At 50.2% G+C, this 18,351-nt stretch overlaps 2 protein-coding genes across 2 annotated transcripts in view; one reads left to right on the top strand and one right to left on the bottom strand.

Moving 5' to 3' along the window:
• The first annotated feature begins 765 nt into the window (after positions 1–765).
• On the top strand, positions 766–12,306 carry LOC122365822 (RNA polymerase II degradation factor 1-like). Its single transcript, XM_043337393.1, has 5 exons — positions 766–1,010; positions 3,091–3,663; positions 4,929–4,999; positions 5,920–5,969; positions 10,218–12,306. Exons 1-4 carry the CDS (start codon positions 953–955, stop codon positions 5,929–5,931), a joined length of 714 nt encoding a protein of 237 aa, XP_043193328.1. The 5' UTR covers positions 766–952; the 3' UTR covers positions 5,932–5,969; positions 10,218–12,306.
• Positions 12,307–12,917: 611 nt separating this feature from the next.
• The window catches only part of LOC122365823 (zinc finger CCCH domain-containing protein 13-like), a 36,358-nt gene continuing 30,924 nt past the window's right edge, over positions 12,918–18,351 (bottom strand). The window contains exons 2-5 of the mRNA XM_043337395.1: positions 18,190–18,271; positions 17,921–18,034; positions 15,405–15,523; positions 12,918–14,973 (exon numbers count right to left, since the gene is read on the bottom strand). Coding sequence (XP_043193330.1) covers positions 13,820–14,973; positions 15,405–15,523; positions 17,921–18,034; positions 18,190–18,271 — 1,469 coding nt within the window. The 3' untranslated portion in view covers positions 12,918–13,819. The remainder of the gene's footprint in view (positions 14,974–15,404; positions 15,524–17,920; positions 18,035–18,189; positions 18,272–18,351) is intronic.

Raw genomic sequence — 18,351 nt, 5'->3', positions numbered from 1 at the left:
AGACACGGAGACAGAGACACAGAGACAGATACACAGAGACAGAGACAGACAGAGACAGAGACACAGAGACAGATACCTATACAGAGACAGAGACGCAGAGACAGAGACACAGAGACAGAGACACATAGGCACAGAGACACAGAGACACAGAGACACAGACACAGAGACACAGAGACACAGAGACACAGAGACACAGAGACAGATACACAGAGACAGAGACACAGAGACAGAGACACAGAGACAAAGACACAGAGACAGAGGCACAGAGACAGAGACACAGAGACAGAGACACAGAGACAGAGACACAGAGACAGAGACACAGAGACATAGACACAGAGACAGAGACAGAGACACAGAGACAGAGACACAGAGACAGAGACATAGACAGAGACAGAGACAGAGACAGAGACAGAGACAGAGACAGAGACATAGACAGAGACATAGACAGATGTATAGACAGAGACATAGACATAGACATAGACAGAGACATAGACAGAGACATAGACAGAGACATAGACAGAGACACAGAGGCAGAGACAGAGACAGAGAGACACATAGACAGAGACAGATACAGAGACACAGAGACAGACACCTATACAGGTGCAGAGACACAGAGACAGAGACACAGCGACAGAGACACAGCGACAGAGACACAGCGACAGAGACACAGAGACACAGAGACAGAGACACAGAGACAGAGACACAGAGACAGAGGGACAGGGGTTTCGAGAGGCAGGCAGAAGGGAATAGAGAGGGAGCGGTGCCGATATAAGCGGCGTCCCGTCGCCGACCGCCGCTAGTGAAGGCTCGACGCTGAATCGGTCCGGTGACTCCGACAGGCCGACTCGGAGCAGACACACCGCCGACGGGGGTCGGACGGCACCAGAATCGGTCAACGGTCGCACACAAAGCTGGTCTGCCTCTCCGGACAACCGGCCATCTAGACAGAACCATGAGGCCCGCACAGACGTTCGTCGCTCTGCTCATCATCGCAGTGGCCGTCACAACAGGTTAGTCGGGTGTTTGGTGCTGAATGAAAATGGCAGCTCTGCTCATAATAAGGAACAATCATGCTGGTGATTTCGAATCTGACGGCACACTGCTTGTCACTGAGTCTCTGTACCTATAGGTAGGAAGTACCTACCTATTGGCTAAAAAATACTATATAGATAATAAATATATCGCGTTGATCAGTGTCATCAAACGAGAGAGCTGACGAAGTGCCACATCATCATCTAAGAAGAATCAAATTGATTAATTTTAGTAATACGTTTATAATATCAATCAGGTGCCTACCTACCTAATATTTTAACTTTTTTAACAAAACAGTTGGTACGCCTAAACATCGCCAAGACGATTTGAACCGTTTGAGAATGGCTTTGTAAGTATCCATTCGTTCTTACAATGCATGGAACTCCATTGACACCCTTGAACTCCCTTGACTTCTGAGTGAAGTCACGCTGATCATTAACCCTCGCCCATGTAGGGGGGGGGGGGTTGGTGCAACCCCCTGAGGTTTTTCTTAGCTACACGCCGAACCGTTTCAGATAGCCTGCTCAAATTTTCAGTAGCCTTTGGGGCATCCTTTGCGCAACTTTTGGTAAAAAAAAAAATTGTCAAGGTCATGTCAGGTCACGGAGTTATGACGTCATAAAGGGAACAACCTCCGGCCAGATTTACGCTAAATTGGAGATTGCTTCACATTGGTATAAATGTCGACTGACCTGACACACTGATGGATTGTTTAAGAATCACAACTGGCTGATTTGACATTGGCACAATGTCCGTTGACATTTTGAAGGTTACTAAAGGTCAAGGTCAGGTCAGTGACCTCGGTTGACCTGTAATGACTTCTTGCACTTGTATGCCTTTTCGGGGTATTTTGATGCCCTGAATTCGAATTTGCTATCCATTTCAGGCCTCGTCGGTTGTATCTTGTAGTTCATTTTGGGTCAGGGTCAGGTCAGTGACGTCACACGCTTGACGTGACCCAATGCACAAATGACCTTGCAGACTTCCGATGCTCCCAACGCATCATTTTTAGAGTTATGACATCGAAATATACACCAAACGATAGAGAATTGATCAAGGATCACGATAGTGAAGGTTTCAAGTCGATATCTCTTACCGTTTTGCCGCAATCGGCGCGGAAATCTGAAAAAGTTAGATTTTTCCGAAAATTTGACCTTTGACCGGTCATAAATAGGTCAAATGTTGACCTAGGACCAAAAAATATACCACCAATCGCGAGATCTCGTTGAGAGCAATCCGTTGGTCTTTTCCGCTAAGCTCTACAACGCTCCGTTTTCAAACGCCAGGGGGGGTCGCACCAACCCCCCCACCCCCCTGCATGGGCGAAGGTGGCAAAACACCGTTTACGGGCGAGGGTTAAGAGTCTTGAAGAGTCCATCTGTGGCCTCTGGGACATGAGACGGAAAACCCGTCATCTTAACTCGAACATTGAATGAGACAGACAAACGGAGGAAAGACAGAGGAAGCACCTCAGCAATAAATCATAAGCGACAATGGCGTCAGCCCTGTGAGAGCGTTATGAACTCACACCTCACTGTCACTCAGTTGTAGCCTTGTAGGCATTTTGCAGTTGAATTGGGTAATCAGTGGACCGTGATTCTAATGGGTGTCATTAGCCAAAGCGTCATGGCGCATTGCGAAACGTATCGTAACCAATCAGAACAACAGATGTCGAAGCACAATGGTAGTACCTTTTACTTAGCATTGGAATGCTCCAAGCCAAGAACATAACTGCACAAATACGTGTTTTCTAGATTAATGTAACTTTTCATGAATTCGACAAGCAAATCAACTCCTATATTGTAAACATAATCGTCTGAGGGCAAATAGAAGGAAAGTTAGCTCAAAATGTAACCGCAAGATGCTTCATGCACTCGACGAGTATCCCATTTCTCATAACTTATCTCGTTTTTATCGCTCATATTCTGACCCCTTACCTATTGACCGTTTGCTTGAGTCTTACGCGTCGCTCTTGCAAAAAGTCCATATATCTCCCGGCTTATTTTCCTGCCACCTCGCCACCTGTGTTTATCGTCTGACGCCTGTCCACCGCGCCAGGTTCGCCCCGTGTGCGCTACAGACGGGACATCTCTGACGAGCTGCGTGAGATGCTGAACAAGCCGTACAGTGGCCGGCTGCCGGACAGTCTGGAGCCGCTGATGAGGGACTCGACGGTCAGGAGGCAGCGCAACCCCGGTCAGTTCCTCGGCGTGAACCCGTCACCACAGGACGTGCTCAGAGGACCGCAACCACAGCAGTCGCAGCAGAGGCAGCAGCAGAGGCAGCCTCAGCAGCAGCAGCAGCAGCAGCAGCAGCAGCGCCAGCCGTCGCAGCAGGAGCAGCAGTCACAGCAGCAGTTCTTCCAGCCCCCGTTTTCCTCGATCCCCCAGCAGCGGTTCCAGCAGACCTCTCCCCAGTCGTTCCAGCAGAGCTCCCCATCGTTCGAGCAGTCGTTCCGCCCGTCGTTCCCGGCCCAGCAGCGGTTCCCTTCGGACGGGCAGGAGCTCCGTGGCGAGTTTAGCCGTCCGGCCCGTTTTGCGCCGGCCCCGTCTGCCCGTCGGCCGGACGAGGGACGGTTCATCGGCCACGGCACCTTCCCCGGAAAGGGACAGCAGCGCAGCCGACGGGAGGGTGAGTACTCTCTGCTTCTAAGTCTCTTGTAATAGGACGCTGCAGTAGACAGCTTTCATAGTTGTGTTCCATGTTTCAACCGTATAACATCTAGACCGTGAAATCACAAATGTGTACGTACTTTCTCTAGCAGTTTGCAACGATTGGAATGCACGCTGTCATCGTAAGATATGCATGAATTCACACAACAAGCCTCTGTGTCAGCTGTTTCAATTTATGAAAACATATTTGCGGTAATTTAATGCTTTATCACTCGTTGAACCCTGAATAATCACTGTCCCAGGTAAATTCACTTTGAATTACATACGGAGAAAAGTCATCATCATCATTTATTTCGTTTGGAACTCCATATTCACGGCTATTCTGTCCAAGTGTCAATACATAAATACATATACGCTGAATGGTAAAGATGTTAAAGGAAAAAAAGTACAGCAAAAGTCCGTCGCTCATCACAGTGTCACAGTTTCGAACACGAGCCATGCGCCATGCACCACAATCACCTCCACATGTCACATATGTATACCTGGTTACACGCCATAACTAATGCAACAGCGAATGCACATCCCATGAGTCGTGTGTCAGAGGCCACGCCGTCACGGTCGAAGGCTCCGCGACTGCGGCGAATCGGCGTCGTATCGCTGACGGTGGCTGCGCACCAGCCACCGTCCGTGACATCGTTATACAGGGGAGAAACGGACCCAGCCTGTCGGCGAGCGAGGCAGAACGGACAGCACTCTCATCATAAAACCGCCACAGTGGCGCAATGCGACGCGACCTGAGTGAAAACGCGACTGGTGTTAGTTTCATCCGTGCATTTTTGATGGCCTTCGGAAAGAATAGCCACGTTCGAGCTCGCGAAGCATGCATGTGCTTAATTTGCATGCACTTTGCTCGAAAATTAAACTTTGGCAAATATTTACGTCTGATGATGGAATACGCTCATTGCTCATCGTAGGATGGAAGGTACAGAAGGCACACATTATTAAAATTAAAGCTAGGTAATCTAAGCGGACAACTTCATTTGTTAATTGTGCAAACTCTCACGAATTGTATGTAATTAGCAGTGCGACTGTTTTTCATTCCGCGCATTCATGTCTTCTCGCCTGTACCTGTACACTTTCCCTCAATGAGCCACGTTCAGTGAACCATCCACTGATAATTGAACCTAAGCATGTCGACAGCGGCTGCGGCGATGGTCGCCAGACCGACTGTGACATCACAGCAGTGACGTCATCATCTGACGTAACTCACGCGCTGTGTTGCAGTGAGCGCCGCAGTGGAGGGAGCCCAGCCCCGCGGCAGCCCGGCACGTTTCAGCGGCTCCCAGATCGCCTCAGTGAGTACACATCAGAGACGCAGGATGAATGGTGACGTCATATGCCACCTTTTTTTGATTAATTATAAAAAAAAACTTAGAGTAGAATAACAAAAATGAGCATGTCCGTTTTTTCGTTACCTTTTCAAACATTTTCTTAGTGCCTCAAAATTAATGCCTTCACCGTGCACCAACCTAATAAGCATGGAAGCACTGCACCAGGTTTTTAACATGACCCACAGCGAATGAAATGTGGCAATATCATGCCCGGCACCGGACCGAGCAAAAGCCTTCATTTTTACGTCACTTAAAACTGGAAAAAAGTGTAATTTGCATTGTCATCACTCCAAACGGCGACTAAATGAAGGACACGTCGTAGCATATTGCAGAAACATGTTCATTGTTATTATTCAGTGTACCTATTGTTACTCCCAAGATTGTCGTAACCGTCTAGCTGAAAAAGGACGAATTGCGCTCATATAATACGCAATGTCTGGTCATATGCTTCACAATGCCACCAGAGCTGATGACATTGCACTGCATGGTGCATGCAGTGATCACACTGCTTGTGGAATGTATATATTTATTTGCACAAATATTTTCATAAACTGCAGATCAAATAAAGCGAACGACACATGTAGAATGCTTCGTATCATGTGTATGTCTGTGCTAGCTATACGCTGGCTATAGCGTTCGCTGGAACTGCAATTCGCACCTTCTCTATCGGCAATCATGCTTTTACCGTGATAAAATGTCATTTGTACATATGCATCATGCATGTTTCTTCGTTCCTAGCTAGTTTAGTTTTATAAACAAATAATTTTATCCAATTCATGTACCTAACTCCTACGTTTTGCTCTTTTCGTGTTTTTCTTTTGTGTTTTCTTAAGTGCCATTGCATGAGACATTTCTGCTCAGTGTAATTTGTGCTTCTTTTGCAGAGACGCAGCTAACTTCTGTACATTCTCCTAAACGATATTTTGTCATACAGGTGAGCAACGAGAATATCATCTGCTCGTGCATCTACATACAATGCCACAAAATATTGTTCTTCCCTTTTATGTTCTCTTCTATTGTAACCTCCCTTTCAAAGCAACTATCCACCAGTATAGCGCCTTTTGGGGCGACTAACGGAGCGAGCGAGGGGGTGAGTCTTGCACGTGCGAAATTTCGAGGGGGTACCTCCAACTGACTTGTGCACGGCACCCTACTGACCGGTTTCTAGCGATGTGCCAAATTTGAGCACAATCGGCCCAGCCGTTCTCGAGATCTGGGAGCGGCACCCTGCACGTGCGCACGTGCAAAATGGGTCCCAACTGACTTGTGCACGGCACCCTACTAACTGGTCCCTAACCGTGTACCAAATTTGAGCGTCATCGGTCCAGCCGCTCTCGAGATCTGGAAACGACCCCTGCACGTGCGCACGTGCAGCAGCACCCCAACTCTGGCACATGGATATGCAGTGCCTAGTGGGTGCTTATCTACATGCCAACTTTCAGCGCAATCGGCCAAGTAGTTACCGAGATATTGCAACAATTACAAAACTGGCACCTCTTCGTTTTGCACGTGGCACGTGCATAAGGGGTCACCCACATGCATCGGGAATAGTCCAATACTTGGTAGAAGGAATAAAGCTACCCTACAAAATTTACCGCATGTAAATCGGTCAAGTGGTTGCTGAGATATAAGCCTCGCAAAAGCGTCCGCCTCCGCACGGCCGGCCGGCCGGCCGGCCGCTCATACTCAGAAATTTCCGTTAATCTAAGGAAAGACTACGCTCGCTTCGCTCGCTCCGTAACAAAAGGTCATGTAAGAAATACTCCTTATTTATACATGAGATAATAAAACAATGAAAAATTGGCAAATTAATCTGTTTCCTGGACCATAAAACTAGATTGTCTAGACCGCTTATTTACAGCAACCGATTTGATGCCGGCGAGGCCTGCTGAACGCGGTGCCCATTGATATGGAAGAGCACTCAAGCGGGGCACAGGCTATCGCTGGTTTGACCTTACATAACTCTGCCCCCGTCACTGTGCGGCCTGCGACTGACGTAAAGCGCAGCCACCGTGCGCGGCGCCTCTCACCCTCGCTCCCCTGCAAACGGGCGCGGTCAGGGCAGTTTCGCCACCGCGGCCAGGGTGCGAAACATCAGCCACAATCGGTTCCGCATCACAGAGCCACGGCTGGAGTAAAAGGTTAAACTCACCGGAGTCGGTAACCCTTGAACAGACTGCGCGATTGACCGACTCCTGAACGTGTTTTCTTCATCGATGTGTCATAATGCGACGCCCAATCGGCGTTGTTACACCGCATGAGCACTCGCTGGGCCGTGTCACACGCGATTATCGCTGTGGCCACGTATAGTGTAGGCCACGTAATGTGAGCCACGTAATGTGAGCCGTACCAGCGTGTGTAGCGGCAGGCAGCAGTTCCGGACGGATGAGCGCCTTTCTATACACCGGTTTGTCCATCCGTGTAATCCCGTCAGTCTGTTCCACCATCATATCCCGCCAGTCTTTCCCACCGTTCTACAATACCAGTTTGGTCCACCAGTCCGCCCCACAAGTCTGTGTACAAAGAAATGCTCCTACCCCCAGCCCTGTCCACAATTCTATTCATCCGGCTGATCAGGTCTTCCCGCCGGTCAAATTCATCAGTCCGTCCTATTGAGCTGACCATATACGAGGATATAGTGACTCAAGCCTTTCGTCCTAGCCCCTGAGTCCTATACTTCCACCCGCCGTATCCCACGTCTGGCCACATCAGCCCTCTCTCTGGATCGCAACTGCAGCTGCCAGCCCCATCCGCGTGCTATAGCGGGTTGCCTCACCCTTCACTGCAATGTGAGGCCAGTCAGGAAGTCGTCAGCAGCGGGCAGCAGCCGCGGTGCATTCCACCGGCCGGCGAGGGAAGGGACGGTGACCCGCGCATTCCGAGCCAGGAGAGAGAGGACGCGACACGAGCGTAGTGTCAGGTGGTCGGCTAGTGCCAGGTGTAGGACTTAGGGTTGCGCAAGCCGATTGAGAGAATATGTTACTTTGAATAATGCTAATTGGGTATAGAGTTTAGACAAGCACATATCATTAGTGTTTGAGCATCTAATGACGGTATTCGAATTAGGTTACTAATTCGATTCACTTTCGCTATTCACCATTCATTTACGCTCACTAGTCTCTAGTTGTTGTGCATAGCACTGGATCATTCCGTATGCTGTCTTTTGCGATAACATTAAAATATTACCAACATCTTTTTCTCGCATGCGCCTTTCATTGAGGCACGCTCTGATGCGGTGCCCTTTCATCCACTGCGTTCCTTTGACGCTTACCTAACTATCGCTTATTACCTATCCCTGCAAAATAAAGCTCTTCAGTTGAGAATCATCGACTTAAAGCATTTGTCCATGACCTAATCCCGCACCCTTTTCAAGGAGTTGCCTTCACCGCTCATCCGTTCGAGCGTGTTTTGCGGACCAGTCTAGCTGCTAGGCGCCCCAGCCAGCCGACAGCTCAGCTGCCGTTCCGATCAGTAGGCTTATTACACAAGTCCCGCTTATGCCACCGCATGCGGCTTTGGGCGAAATGTGTGAACACACCCGCCACAGCCTTTAGCTGCTGTAAGCTCACGACTGGCGACAAAGCGACACCGGCAGCCGCTGGTGGGCAGCGGACAGGTGCTTTTCTGCTGCGTCATTGACGTCGGTGAACCGCACCGCGTGACGGCTGATGGCGAAACCTGTCCAGTGGCCAACAAACCACACAATGCGCGCGTAATGCAAACGATCACGAAACTCCTTATTGCCCAATTAAATAGACGCCGATGCTATATACGTAATGCAATTTTACTGCGCCTCTCAACAGCTAAAGCGAATGCGTAAAATTACACCTAGTTATTTATGCACATTATCGTCATATGCTCTGCCCAGTTTAACCCGCGCCCCACTGGGGGGGGGGGGCTATTTATAGCCCCCCCTCCCGTTTTTCTGCAATAACTTCCAAACCACTTGACGAATCGACGCCAAACTTTCATTACCTTCGGCTGCATCAATTTGACACCTTGTGTCAAAGTTTGAACTTCGTAGCTACCATAGGTCGGCCGGAAATGACGTCAGAGTGACGTCATGTTCGTCCGATTTCGACGCAAAACATTGAACCACGGCAATCGCTCCCAAGAGCTCAGTTTTTAAGCTAGATCCAATTTCTTTGAATGAAAGGACTCAGAATCGACCGCGCTATCAAACTGCTATCTCGGATTTTCAAAATTTTGAAAATTTTGAAAATTTTATATAATATTATTCAAAATTTATATTTTTATATTTTTTTCAAAAAGTTTTTGACTTTTCGAAAAAACCGGAATATATGTGACAGAACGCATGATTATGACTAACTCTAGCAAGTTTTAGCTAAATATCTTCAAAAATGGCCAAGTTATACGCATTATTGCAAAAAATTCACAATTATTAATTTTTCAAATCAATTTTTCAGTACGTGTTTGGCATCGTACACCAATATAAATGGCACTGTCGTGTTCCTGAGTTCAAACTGCATCCAATAGACACCTTTTTTGTTGAAAAATTTCAACTTCAAAATTTGACCTTTTTTGACCTGAAAGTGACCTGACCTAAGCTAATTTCGACTCAAAATGACCTTGAATGACACAGACGACATCAAATTCGAAATCTATGGCCTAAATGGACCATAAAACATGTGTCACGTGACCGACGCATGATATAATATTTTCGTGACCTGTGATGACCTGACCCTGACCTGAAAATCAAAGTACAAGTTTGGTACCCTCAAGGTATCTAGAGCATCTATTCACGAGTGTGGAAACCAAAAATGAGCCTGATCTGACTTGTAAGACGGCGGCCAGAGCCCAAAATGTGAACAAGCCAAAGTGCTAATAATTTTTACTTTGACCTGACCTGTGACGTCATCGGTGACCTCGAGGTCAATGAAATTAGGTTTCGCTCGACAGTTTTTCCGGGGCTATCAGACGCCGTTTGAATTTTGACGATCGGCCCAGTAGTTTCGGAGTTAGGAGGGGGGGGGCTATGAATAGCCCCCCCAGTAGGGCGTGTTATACACAGACCCCAGTGGGGCGCGGGTTAATTGCTGGTGCATTCCTTTTGATGTCTGACATCTCTTTTTTATTCAAGAAGTTTACTTCATAGTTGTGCGTGATGGGTTGTTAATTGCCAGTACAAAACAAGTAACATCTCAATGCTTCCTTCCATCAGGCTCGGACTGGTTCGGACGATGGGGGAACGGACCCACACTCCATCCCACGGAGGCGGAGGCGGAGGCGGCGTAGCATCAGCTCGAGCGGGTTCGTGCCGTCCACCTGGCCTCTACGGTTTGTCGGGGAGGCCCCGGCACCGACCGGGGTCAGGTCAACGCCACCGCCGCACGAAGATCGACTGGCTGGGAGGGACGAGGTGCTTCAGCTCAGGAACTTGGTACAGCACGAGTGGGAACTCATTAATGATCGGCTCAGGGCGATCCAGGATCGCGAAAAGCTGGATGATCGCTTCCGTGGACAGCAGCCTCCCAGTCAGTCTCAACCTGAGCATTCGGATCACCGCAAAAAGCACACAAATCATGTTTTAGGAGTAACGGAACAAGAGAAGGAGCGACGTAAGCTGGAAAGGCAGCGCCACAGACATCAGGATTTTCATCCAAGTCAGCCGCTGCACGGGGATTTTAATCACAACGAACATTTATCCGATCATGAAAGATTCCACGACCACGGGGAGTTCACTGATCGACCGGGGCACATTGTTTCAACTCCACACCACTCTACGGATCCCAGACCCACTCTTCATCGTCACCACCCCCTCCCTCTCTCCCCTTCCGACGGTCCTCACTCTGACTCTCCACGGGAGCCGCTGGACGGCGTAGTGTACCGACCTGCCGTCCGCGATGGCTCATCCCCCTCCGAGCGGCTGCCAAAGGCGGTGCCACTCGCTCCAGTTCGTCAGCAAACCCTACAGGCCAGTTCACATTCCGACGGAGAACACCACCAGCAGGACATCCTCGGCTCTGGAAACTACATCATCCTACGGGGAGGAATGTTTTCAGACAGTGTGAGCTCTCTTCACGCGCAGTCGGACAGCCCAGAGGAGTACCATCCGCACAACGGACCCCGACCCGGAAACTTCGAAAATTTCAGAGATTTCGCAGAGTTCGCACATGGGTCTCGACTCTCGTACAGCGTGGTGCGTCCGTCCTCCCCTGCCCCCGCCCCTGCTTCTACTCCCGCCGTGAGCAGAAACAACATCCAGGATCTTCTGACCGGAGGTTCTGATCCCGTCGGTCGCAGCAGTCCCTCGAACCTCGCGGCAGATGAGGGAGTTGGGGACGATGGGGACGGGGCGCGAAGGGACGATGACGAGGACCCCATGATAGCCACGTTTTGAAGAGGTTTACAGCATATTCAGCGCAGTTATTTGTTAGATGTTTTTGCTGTTAATAGTTCAACACTGTTGTTTTTACGGGTCGGGTTGTTCACACCTGCAAGCGTTATACTACCCACCCACATTGTCTCAAACAATGACGAAACCACCACTGAGACAATAGCCTCACTGGAGTAATGAGCGACCGAAATGAAACCGCTCAGCGACGCACGGGGCCGGGACGTCTGCTCTCTATACTGTTGGCCATGCTTTCTCTCGTCTTCCGCCTGCGCTGTGCCCTTTTACACAAACCGTCACTCCGTGCTGCCTGCTCCTCTGCACCCCTCCCTGCTTCCCGGGCTGGCGAGCTGGCGATAAAGAGAAACTGCTGCCCTAATTGGTGATAAACCCCGTCACGGAACGATTACATGTCACGGCTGGCAACCCCCTCGTGACCTGGATTCGTTACTTTTGCGTGGATTGTGTTTAGGTAACCGTGGTCGAAAGTTGGCAATGCATTGTTTTAAAATTTGACAGCAACGGTAGGCAGTTTTTATTTGAGTCAAGTGGTTCGAGCAGGCTGGAGAGCTGGCCGATGACTGATTATTGTGCTAGATGTCTTTCAAGTGGTGGTTAACAATAATATAATCGTTTACGTATTGGTGTACTATTAGTTTTGCCCTAGCGTTGTAATACATTTAATTGTTAAGTTCGACAGGACGACATGCTTATGCATCAATACATAGTTAGATCAATGTATACCTATTTTAATTCTGTGTAATGGACACCAGTATTTTATATGTATAAGAGGCACCTTGTCAGCGAACACAGTTGGTAGTATTCCCTGCAGTGTGTTGATCGTTTGTAGGTAAATAAATGTATTTGTGCTATGCTTTGTTTTCGAGATGGCTATCGGGAGCAGTAAGCGATTGGTTGCTACTTTTTCGTTTTATTTTCCTCCGAACTCTTAGAACGAAATGAATCCGAGCACCCATTCACTACAACGTGAATGCGTTTACAAATAAACACCATACGAGTATACACATGCCAAATCAACGAGTCGAAGCTCGCAAAAGTACGAGAGAATAAAAGGCTTGTGGGCTATGCACAAATCATCCGCACAGATGTAAGTTTTTTTGTGAATATGAAATCAAGAAAATTTAATTCCATACAATTTCGTAGGCAACATAACATTGAATTAGCGTTCCTATGTCAGCTTCCACCGAATCTCAGTGTTAATTATCTTTAAGCACGATTATAGCAGCCCCTCGATGTGTTTTCCACGCTCTATCATTCTGTCATGGTCAGCCCACCATCATTCGAAAGAAGATTGGCAAACGATGATTCAAGTTGTTGTTTAGTGTCAAAACTCACATACAAACTAATCCTCAGGGGCTCAGGCTTGTTGAAATTATCTGTAATCCTTAAGTTTCTCCCGAGCACACCGTTATTTTGACGTTCCCTCGATTCCCAGCAAATATAAATTCTACCAGTCTGCTCAAATGGAGCACGCTTTTTCAGGACTCATCATCACTTATCACAGCAGATAGAGCTCCAGTGTATTTGTAAGTACACGAACTATCACTACATTTAGGCTCAACGCATTGCTTGAACGCGGCGGAAAGACAAAATTATGCGTAAAAGCGCCTCAGGACACAGAGTAGCGACGACCAATCGCTTACACATGGCAAACGGAGTGCGGGTAGAAGAGGAAAAACAACTCAAGGCCAATGAATTATTCTTTTCTGGCACAAAAACGGGAAGAGCTTGTAAAAGTCACACTTTTATCCGCCGCGTGAAACGTGACGTCGAGACCAATTACTGTCACGTTTGGCTGGTTGTAGACACGCAATAAGATTTTTGTCACATGATTGCAAAACCTTATGGTGTCTCAAATCTGACATGACTTTCGCCGGCGACACCCCGATTGCAGGCATACAGTCAGATAGCGGGTAATGCCGAAAACACGCATCAGAATAAGTTTCAAATGAACACTTGACACCTTGTCCACTGCATTCGACACCTTGTTCCAAATCTTGCAGATTTGGAGGACTATTAATCTCTCGGATACCTATGGATAGACGTCCAGTTAGTTGGCAAGACTGTCTTGCTCACAATTTCACTGGAGTATGCTTAATTGCTTAACCTAAGTGAATTATATCACATCACAAATTGGTGAGCGCTCCTTCGGTCATATTTCGCCAAGCACCATACGACTCCGATCACCCAGTGCCAGCAAATATCGTCCCCTCTCGGACCTTTGGTCCACCTTATAGCTCTAGTTCTCTATTCTACCAGCAGGTGACATGGCGATCGATATCCTTACATCACCTATCACCTCCACCGGCTCACCATCCCGTTTATTCAGCGGCACGCTGCACAATGTGCGCTCCATCTGACAGACCCTCAGCACAACCTTCAGTACCCCACCCCCAGCCAGATGGCGGCTAGTAGGGCTGAGCTATCAGACTGGGCCGATAGTCGTACTCTCGCACTCCTCTGGGGTCGGCCACGCTGTACCGCGAGCGCCCCCTGCTGTCAGCGCCGCTCATCCACAGCTCCGAGTCGGGAGTGCGGCTGCCGGCGCGCGGGCCGCGGCTGCGCGCGCTGCCCTCTGTCGGCCGCAGCTCGCGCGCCACCTGGTAGCGCAGCTCGGAGTCGCGGCTCTGCTCCCGCCGCCGAGAGCTGGGCCTCTCGCGCAGGTCACGGTCCAGGGTGCCCCAGCGGCGCGTGTGGTCGCCGCGCCAGCCGCCGGCCGACTCCGGGAGGCGCGCCCGGTCCGGACTCCGCTGGTCCAGCAGGCTGGTGCTGGAGCGGCACCGCTGCATGCCACGCCGGGGTCGGGGAGACTCCCGAATCTCCCGCAGATCCCTGGTCGCATCCCTCTCCTCCCTGGCCTCTCGCAGCCCTCTGGCTTCTCTAACGTCCCTCACTTCTCTGATATCTCGTAGATCCCTCGCTTCTCTTGCATCTCTAGCTTCTCTGGCCTCTCTGGCAGCCAGGCGACGTCTCATGTCCTCGGTAACCTGCGGAGACGAGCGGCACCGCTGTACCGTCTCCTCTCTAGGCGCCGATCGCCGCGCCTCCTCGCCCACATGAGCCGACGAGCGCGACCTCTGTACGGGCTCGTCTCGCGCCACCGACTGGCGTCTCATCTCCTCAGCCACATGAGCGGCCGGCGGGCGGCGCCACGGCTCCCTCATCACGTCGTGCTCGAGGAAGGTGTCGGTAGAGCGCGACTTGGTGAGCCGTCCGGCGGGGTCCTCTGAGGGTGACCGGACGCGCCTCTCGGCGTGCTGCCGGCCGCTGTGACGTCGGCGCACTCCCGGCGCGGCCGTCTCGGCCACAGCGACGGAGCTGAGCACCCAGCGGTCAACGCGAGAGAGCAGCTCCTCAGGGCGAGGTTCACCGCCTGGTGGCACGGGTAGAGGCTCGTCGGGTCGGCGGTGGCCGCCCCCGGACCGACTCCGACCCTCCTCGCGCGGACGGTACCGACTGCGCTCCTCGTATATTCCCCGACCACCCTCCGGGTGAGGCCGAGAGTGACGCCAGCTGCGAGAGTAGTCCGGGTGGTGCGCTCTGGGAGCCTCCGGCACCAGCTCTGTGGGCAGAGGGAGGGGCGGGAGTCACGCAGGGTCGAGCTTGAGGGAGGTGATCCATCGTCTGGGAACGACGGACGCCGAGCTGCCGAAGTCAGCTGGTGGAGAGCGAAGGTCATCTCAGCAAAACACTCGTTTGAGAAACATCAAACACGCATACAGCTTTATCACGCTGACAGCGAACTCGCGACAGCAAATGATAATATTTTGGGACAAAGACATTTGCTCGTACAACAAATATCTCCGATGATTCGACGGATTCGTGAGGCATTTCGCTTGGCGATATGACACACATATTGACGCATCTTGATAGCGTTGGCAGACTCCAATCACAATATATCACCCAACAAACCTCTATTCAGTTAAGCTCAGCAGGAAGGATGTATGTATAGTCTGGGCCGGAGTGTTGTGTCTGCAGTCTGTCTGTGTTTACCTGGTGGCGGTCGCTGCGGCGGAGGTGGTGGAGCGTCCTCGTCCTCGTCCTCGTCGTGGGGCGAGCTGAGACCACGACTCCACTCCACCCTACCCGGCGGCACGGCCGACGGAGGGGACCTGTGAAGACGGAGGGTGGTTAGAAACGACCGGGAACGACAGAGGGTGGTTTGAAGCGACAGAAAAGACCGGGTATGGTAAGAAAACGACCGTTAAATCGAATGCCGGCTATTGATGCCAGCGTTCATGGTTAAAGTGAAATAAGACGCTGGTGAACATTGAAAGTATGTAGTTAAAATCTGATCTGTAACGACTAATGGTATTTCAGGACCTGATCTCAAACGAAGAGTCTGTGTCATATTGGGCAGATAATCGCTTAGGCTTTCTGATATACATCGCTTTTCAATCCCGTTTTATTCAGTGTCCGTCGGTTTAGTTCGTCACCGGCGAAAATATTCCTAACACTACGCGAAAAGGACATCTCTCGATCGCATACTTTTCCAGACGGTCAGCACTGCTCACTGCCGAAACCTTGAGGTCGCATGACCATTGAACTTGGTGTCTGAGTTTGCACGCTCCTTAGAATGTTAATGCCTGCAGGTCTGCATCTGCATATTGAATTCCTGTTTAGTATCCAACAATAGGACACGTTTTGTGTACCTGGGAGGAGTCTGCAGCAAATTTGCACAAAGTGGTTGCAAACCGTGCACTCACTTGCATACAAAAACGCAGGTGATAGTAGCTGTGATCGAAGTAGGCGCGCAAGGACACTTAGAAGCCGAAGGATAGTGTGGTCAATGCTTATGAATAATAGAATATCCCTGAGTAGGAAGAATGCATTTAACTACATGTTTTTACGAAGGGCTTTAAGATGGGCAAATATTGGCCACAGCCTGCAACCGAAGCGCTCAGCTATATTCAAAGCGCATAGAGACGAACCGTGCCATTAAGCGTAAAAAATGTAGCTTTGCAAAAAAAAAAACGTTCTAAAACAGCCGCCTAGACATAAATTTTTGTAAACGAATATACGTGTTTAATGTTGCATAGAGTACCATCTTATTTAGGCATAAATGAAAGTATACGTTTAGTTTCAAACATAATACTCAGCCGCTGAAGCTCGCCGCCCGTACAGATCACAAAATCCATGACACGGTAATGATTTAAATACAGATATATTTAAGTCAAGGCTACCAGGATATGTCTGCCAAATGGATCAGCTAGCCTAAATCACGGCGCTGGCTGGCGCCACGACGAGTCGGTTTGAAGCTCAATGGCGCAAAGGAGCTTTGCAACCCGACTGCACGGGCATTTCGTGCACCTGTGACGGATTTATTGCATGCGTCAACACGGGGCGATTAACAAAGGAATGGCCGTTGAGCGTCGCACCAAGTGGGCCGAAGTCGAGTGGCCCTGGACGAAATGACTCACTCCGGGGAACCTGTTCCAGCCGACCGAACCGACGCCGTTCGGCCGCGGCGGGGAACGCGCTAATTCCGCACCGCTATAGGGTGACAGACGCCGCACCCCCGACCTACACGTGCACGGCGCCGTCTCAGACAGTGTACAACCGCCTCTCTGTGGTCCACCACCGGCCCATTTTGGCCCGTTTTTGGTCCGTGTCTAGTCTGCAAGCCAGCTAGATGAGCATCAATTGAGTCCAGAATGTGAGATCACCGCTATCTGGTTTTGTTTCCGACACGAGATTTATGATATGAAACTTATGACCGGTTTTTGACGCACCCTTTGATGTAAATGATGTTTATCGTGTGTTAAACTCTGACAAAACGGTTATGTTTCATTTAGATAAATGATTCAGTACCTAAGTGGAAACTTGCCAGGTCATGGGATGGATGAAATTGCTGAGGAAAAAAATAACCTGACGTTATGTGTCACGACGACACATTATTTACGTGCCAAATATCTTTTTAGACACAAGAGCTTGTTGGTGCTACTAAACACGTCCGAAACTGGTGACACCAACTCTATGTATGACACGCCGTTCTGTGCTTTCTGACTCGAAATCGGCGTCTGGCGAAGGTCAGTGAGCCGGCTGTGTTTCCTGGGGCGGCGGCCCCTGAGAGCCGTGTCCCGTTTCTCCGGCACCGCGGCGGCGCTCGTGACTCGGTAAATCACGGCTCAGCCGGACACGTCTCTTAGCAGACCTCCGGGTCCGGGAGACAGTGGCCCACACAGGTCTCTTAGCAAGTCCACACTGGTCTTTCAGTGGATCAACAAAAACCGGTGACGGCCCACACTGGGCGAAAGTGCCGCACGACGGGCATCGCCAGCCTCAAACGTATATCGACAATGCAGGCCGCAGGGGTTGGCTGGTAGCTGGTGTGAATTGAAAACCACCCGAGGAATGACACCCGAGGACGGCATTTTAGGGAACTGACATTGGCGCACAACTCCTAGACTGACGGCAGCATAACAGGATGATAACTTGGGCTACCTTCTTATGACGTTGGCAGGTCAGGATTCGACACCTAGGGAGCACGAGGGGACGGTCTCACGCACCTCTGCCGCTGGCTGGCCGACCGTCGTGAGGACGATACTCCCGACGTGATGTGGTCCTCTGGGTCCGGACTGTGGCGGCCACCAGACTCCCGCACATCCAGCTGAGAGATACTCCTGTGGAAGTATGGTGGTTGTCAGGAAGGGGTCACTCATCGCGAGGTACTGCATTAATTACTACGAAATAAAGCATGCAACGCAGAAACAATTAGCAGCAACTATATGACCACAAATCGATGCTGTTAAATCCAGTGAAAGGAGATGGCGTTTACCTGTTTTGCCTCCACCGCGAGCTGGAATCCTGCAGGAGGTCCTCCGAACTGGCTCTAGTCTCCTCCCACTCCTCCTCCTCATCTGAAACAGGAGCAGAAAAGATCATCTCAGGTGCGTCCGTATCATCAGCTCACTGTCTGAAAGCAGAGGCTACGCAATCC

This window comes from Amphibalanus amphitrite, unplaced genomic scaffold (genome assembly GCF_019059575.1).
Source record: "Amphibalanus amphitrite isolate SeventyFive unplaced genomic scaffold, NRLGWU_Aamphi_draft 000765F_arrow, whole genome shotgun sequence".
NCBI lineage: Eukaryota > Metazoa > Arthropoda > Thecostraca > Balanomorpha > Balanidae > Amphibalanus > Amphibalanus amphitrite.
Note: the sequence above shows the minus strand (reverse complement) of the source record. Positions and strands in the feature narration are given on the sequence as shown.

Excerpts from the sequence above, each read along its gene's own strand:
- LOC122365822 (XM_043337393.1), top strand. The coding sequence starts at position 953 with ATGAGGCCCGCACAGACGTTCGTCGCTCTGCTCATCATCGCAGTGGCC. Across the intron at positions 1,011-3,090 it reads CGCAGTGGCCGTCACAACAG|GTTCGCCCCGTGTGCGCTAC; the intron begins GTTAGTCGGGTG and ends CCACCGCGCCAG. Across the intron at positions 3,664-4,928 it reads GCAGCGCAGCCGACGGGAGG|TGAGCGCCGCAGTGGAGGGA; the intron begins GTGAGTACTCTC and ends GCTGTGTTGCAG.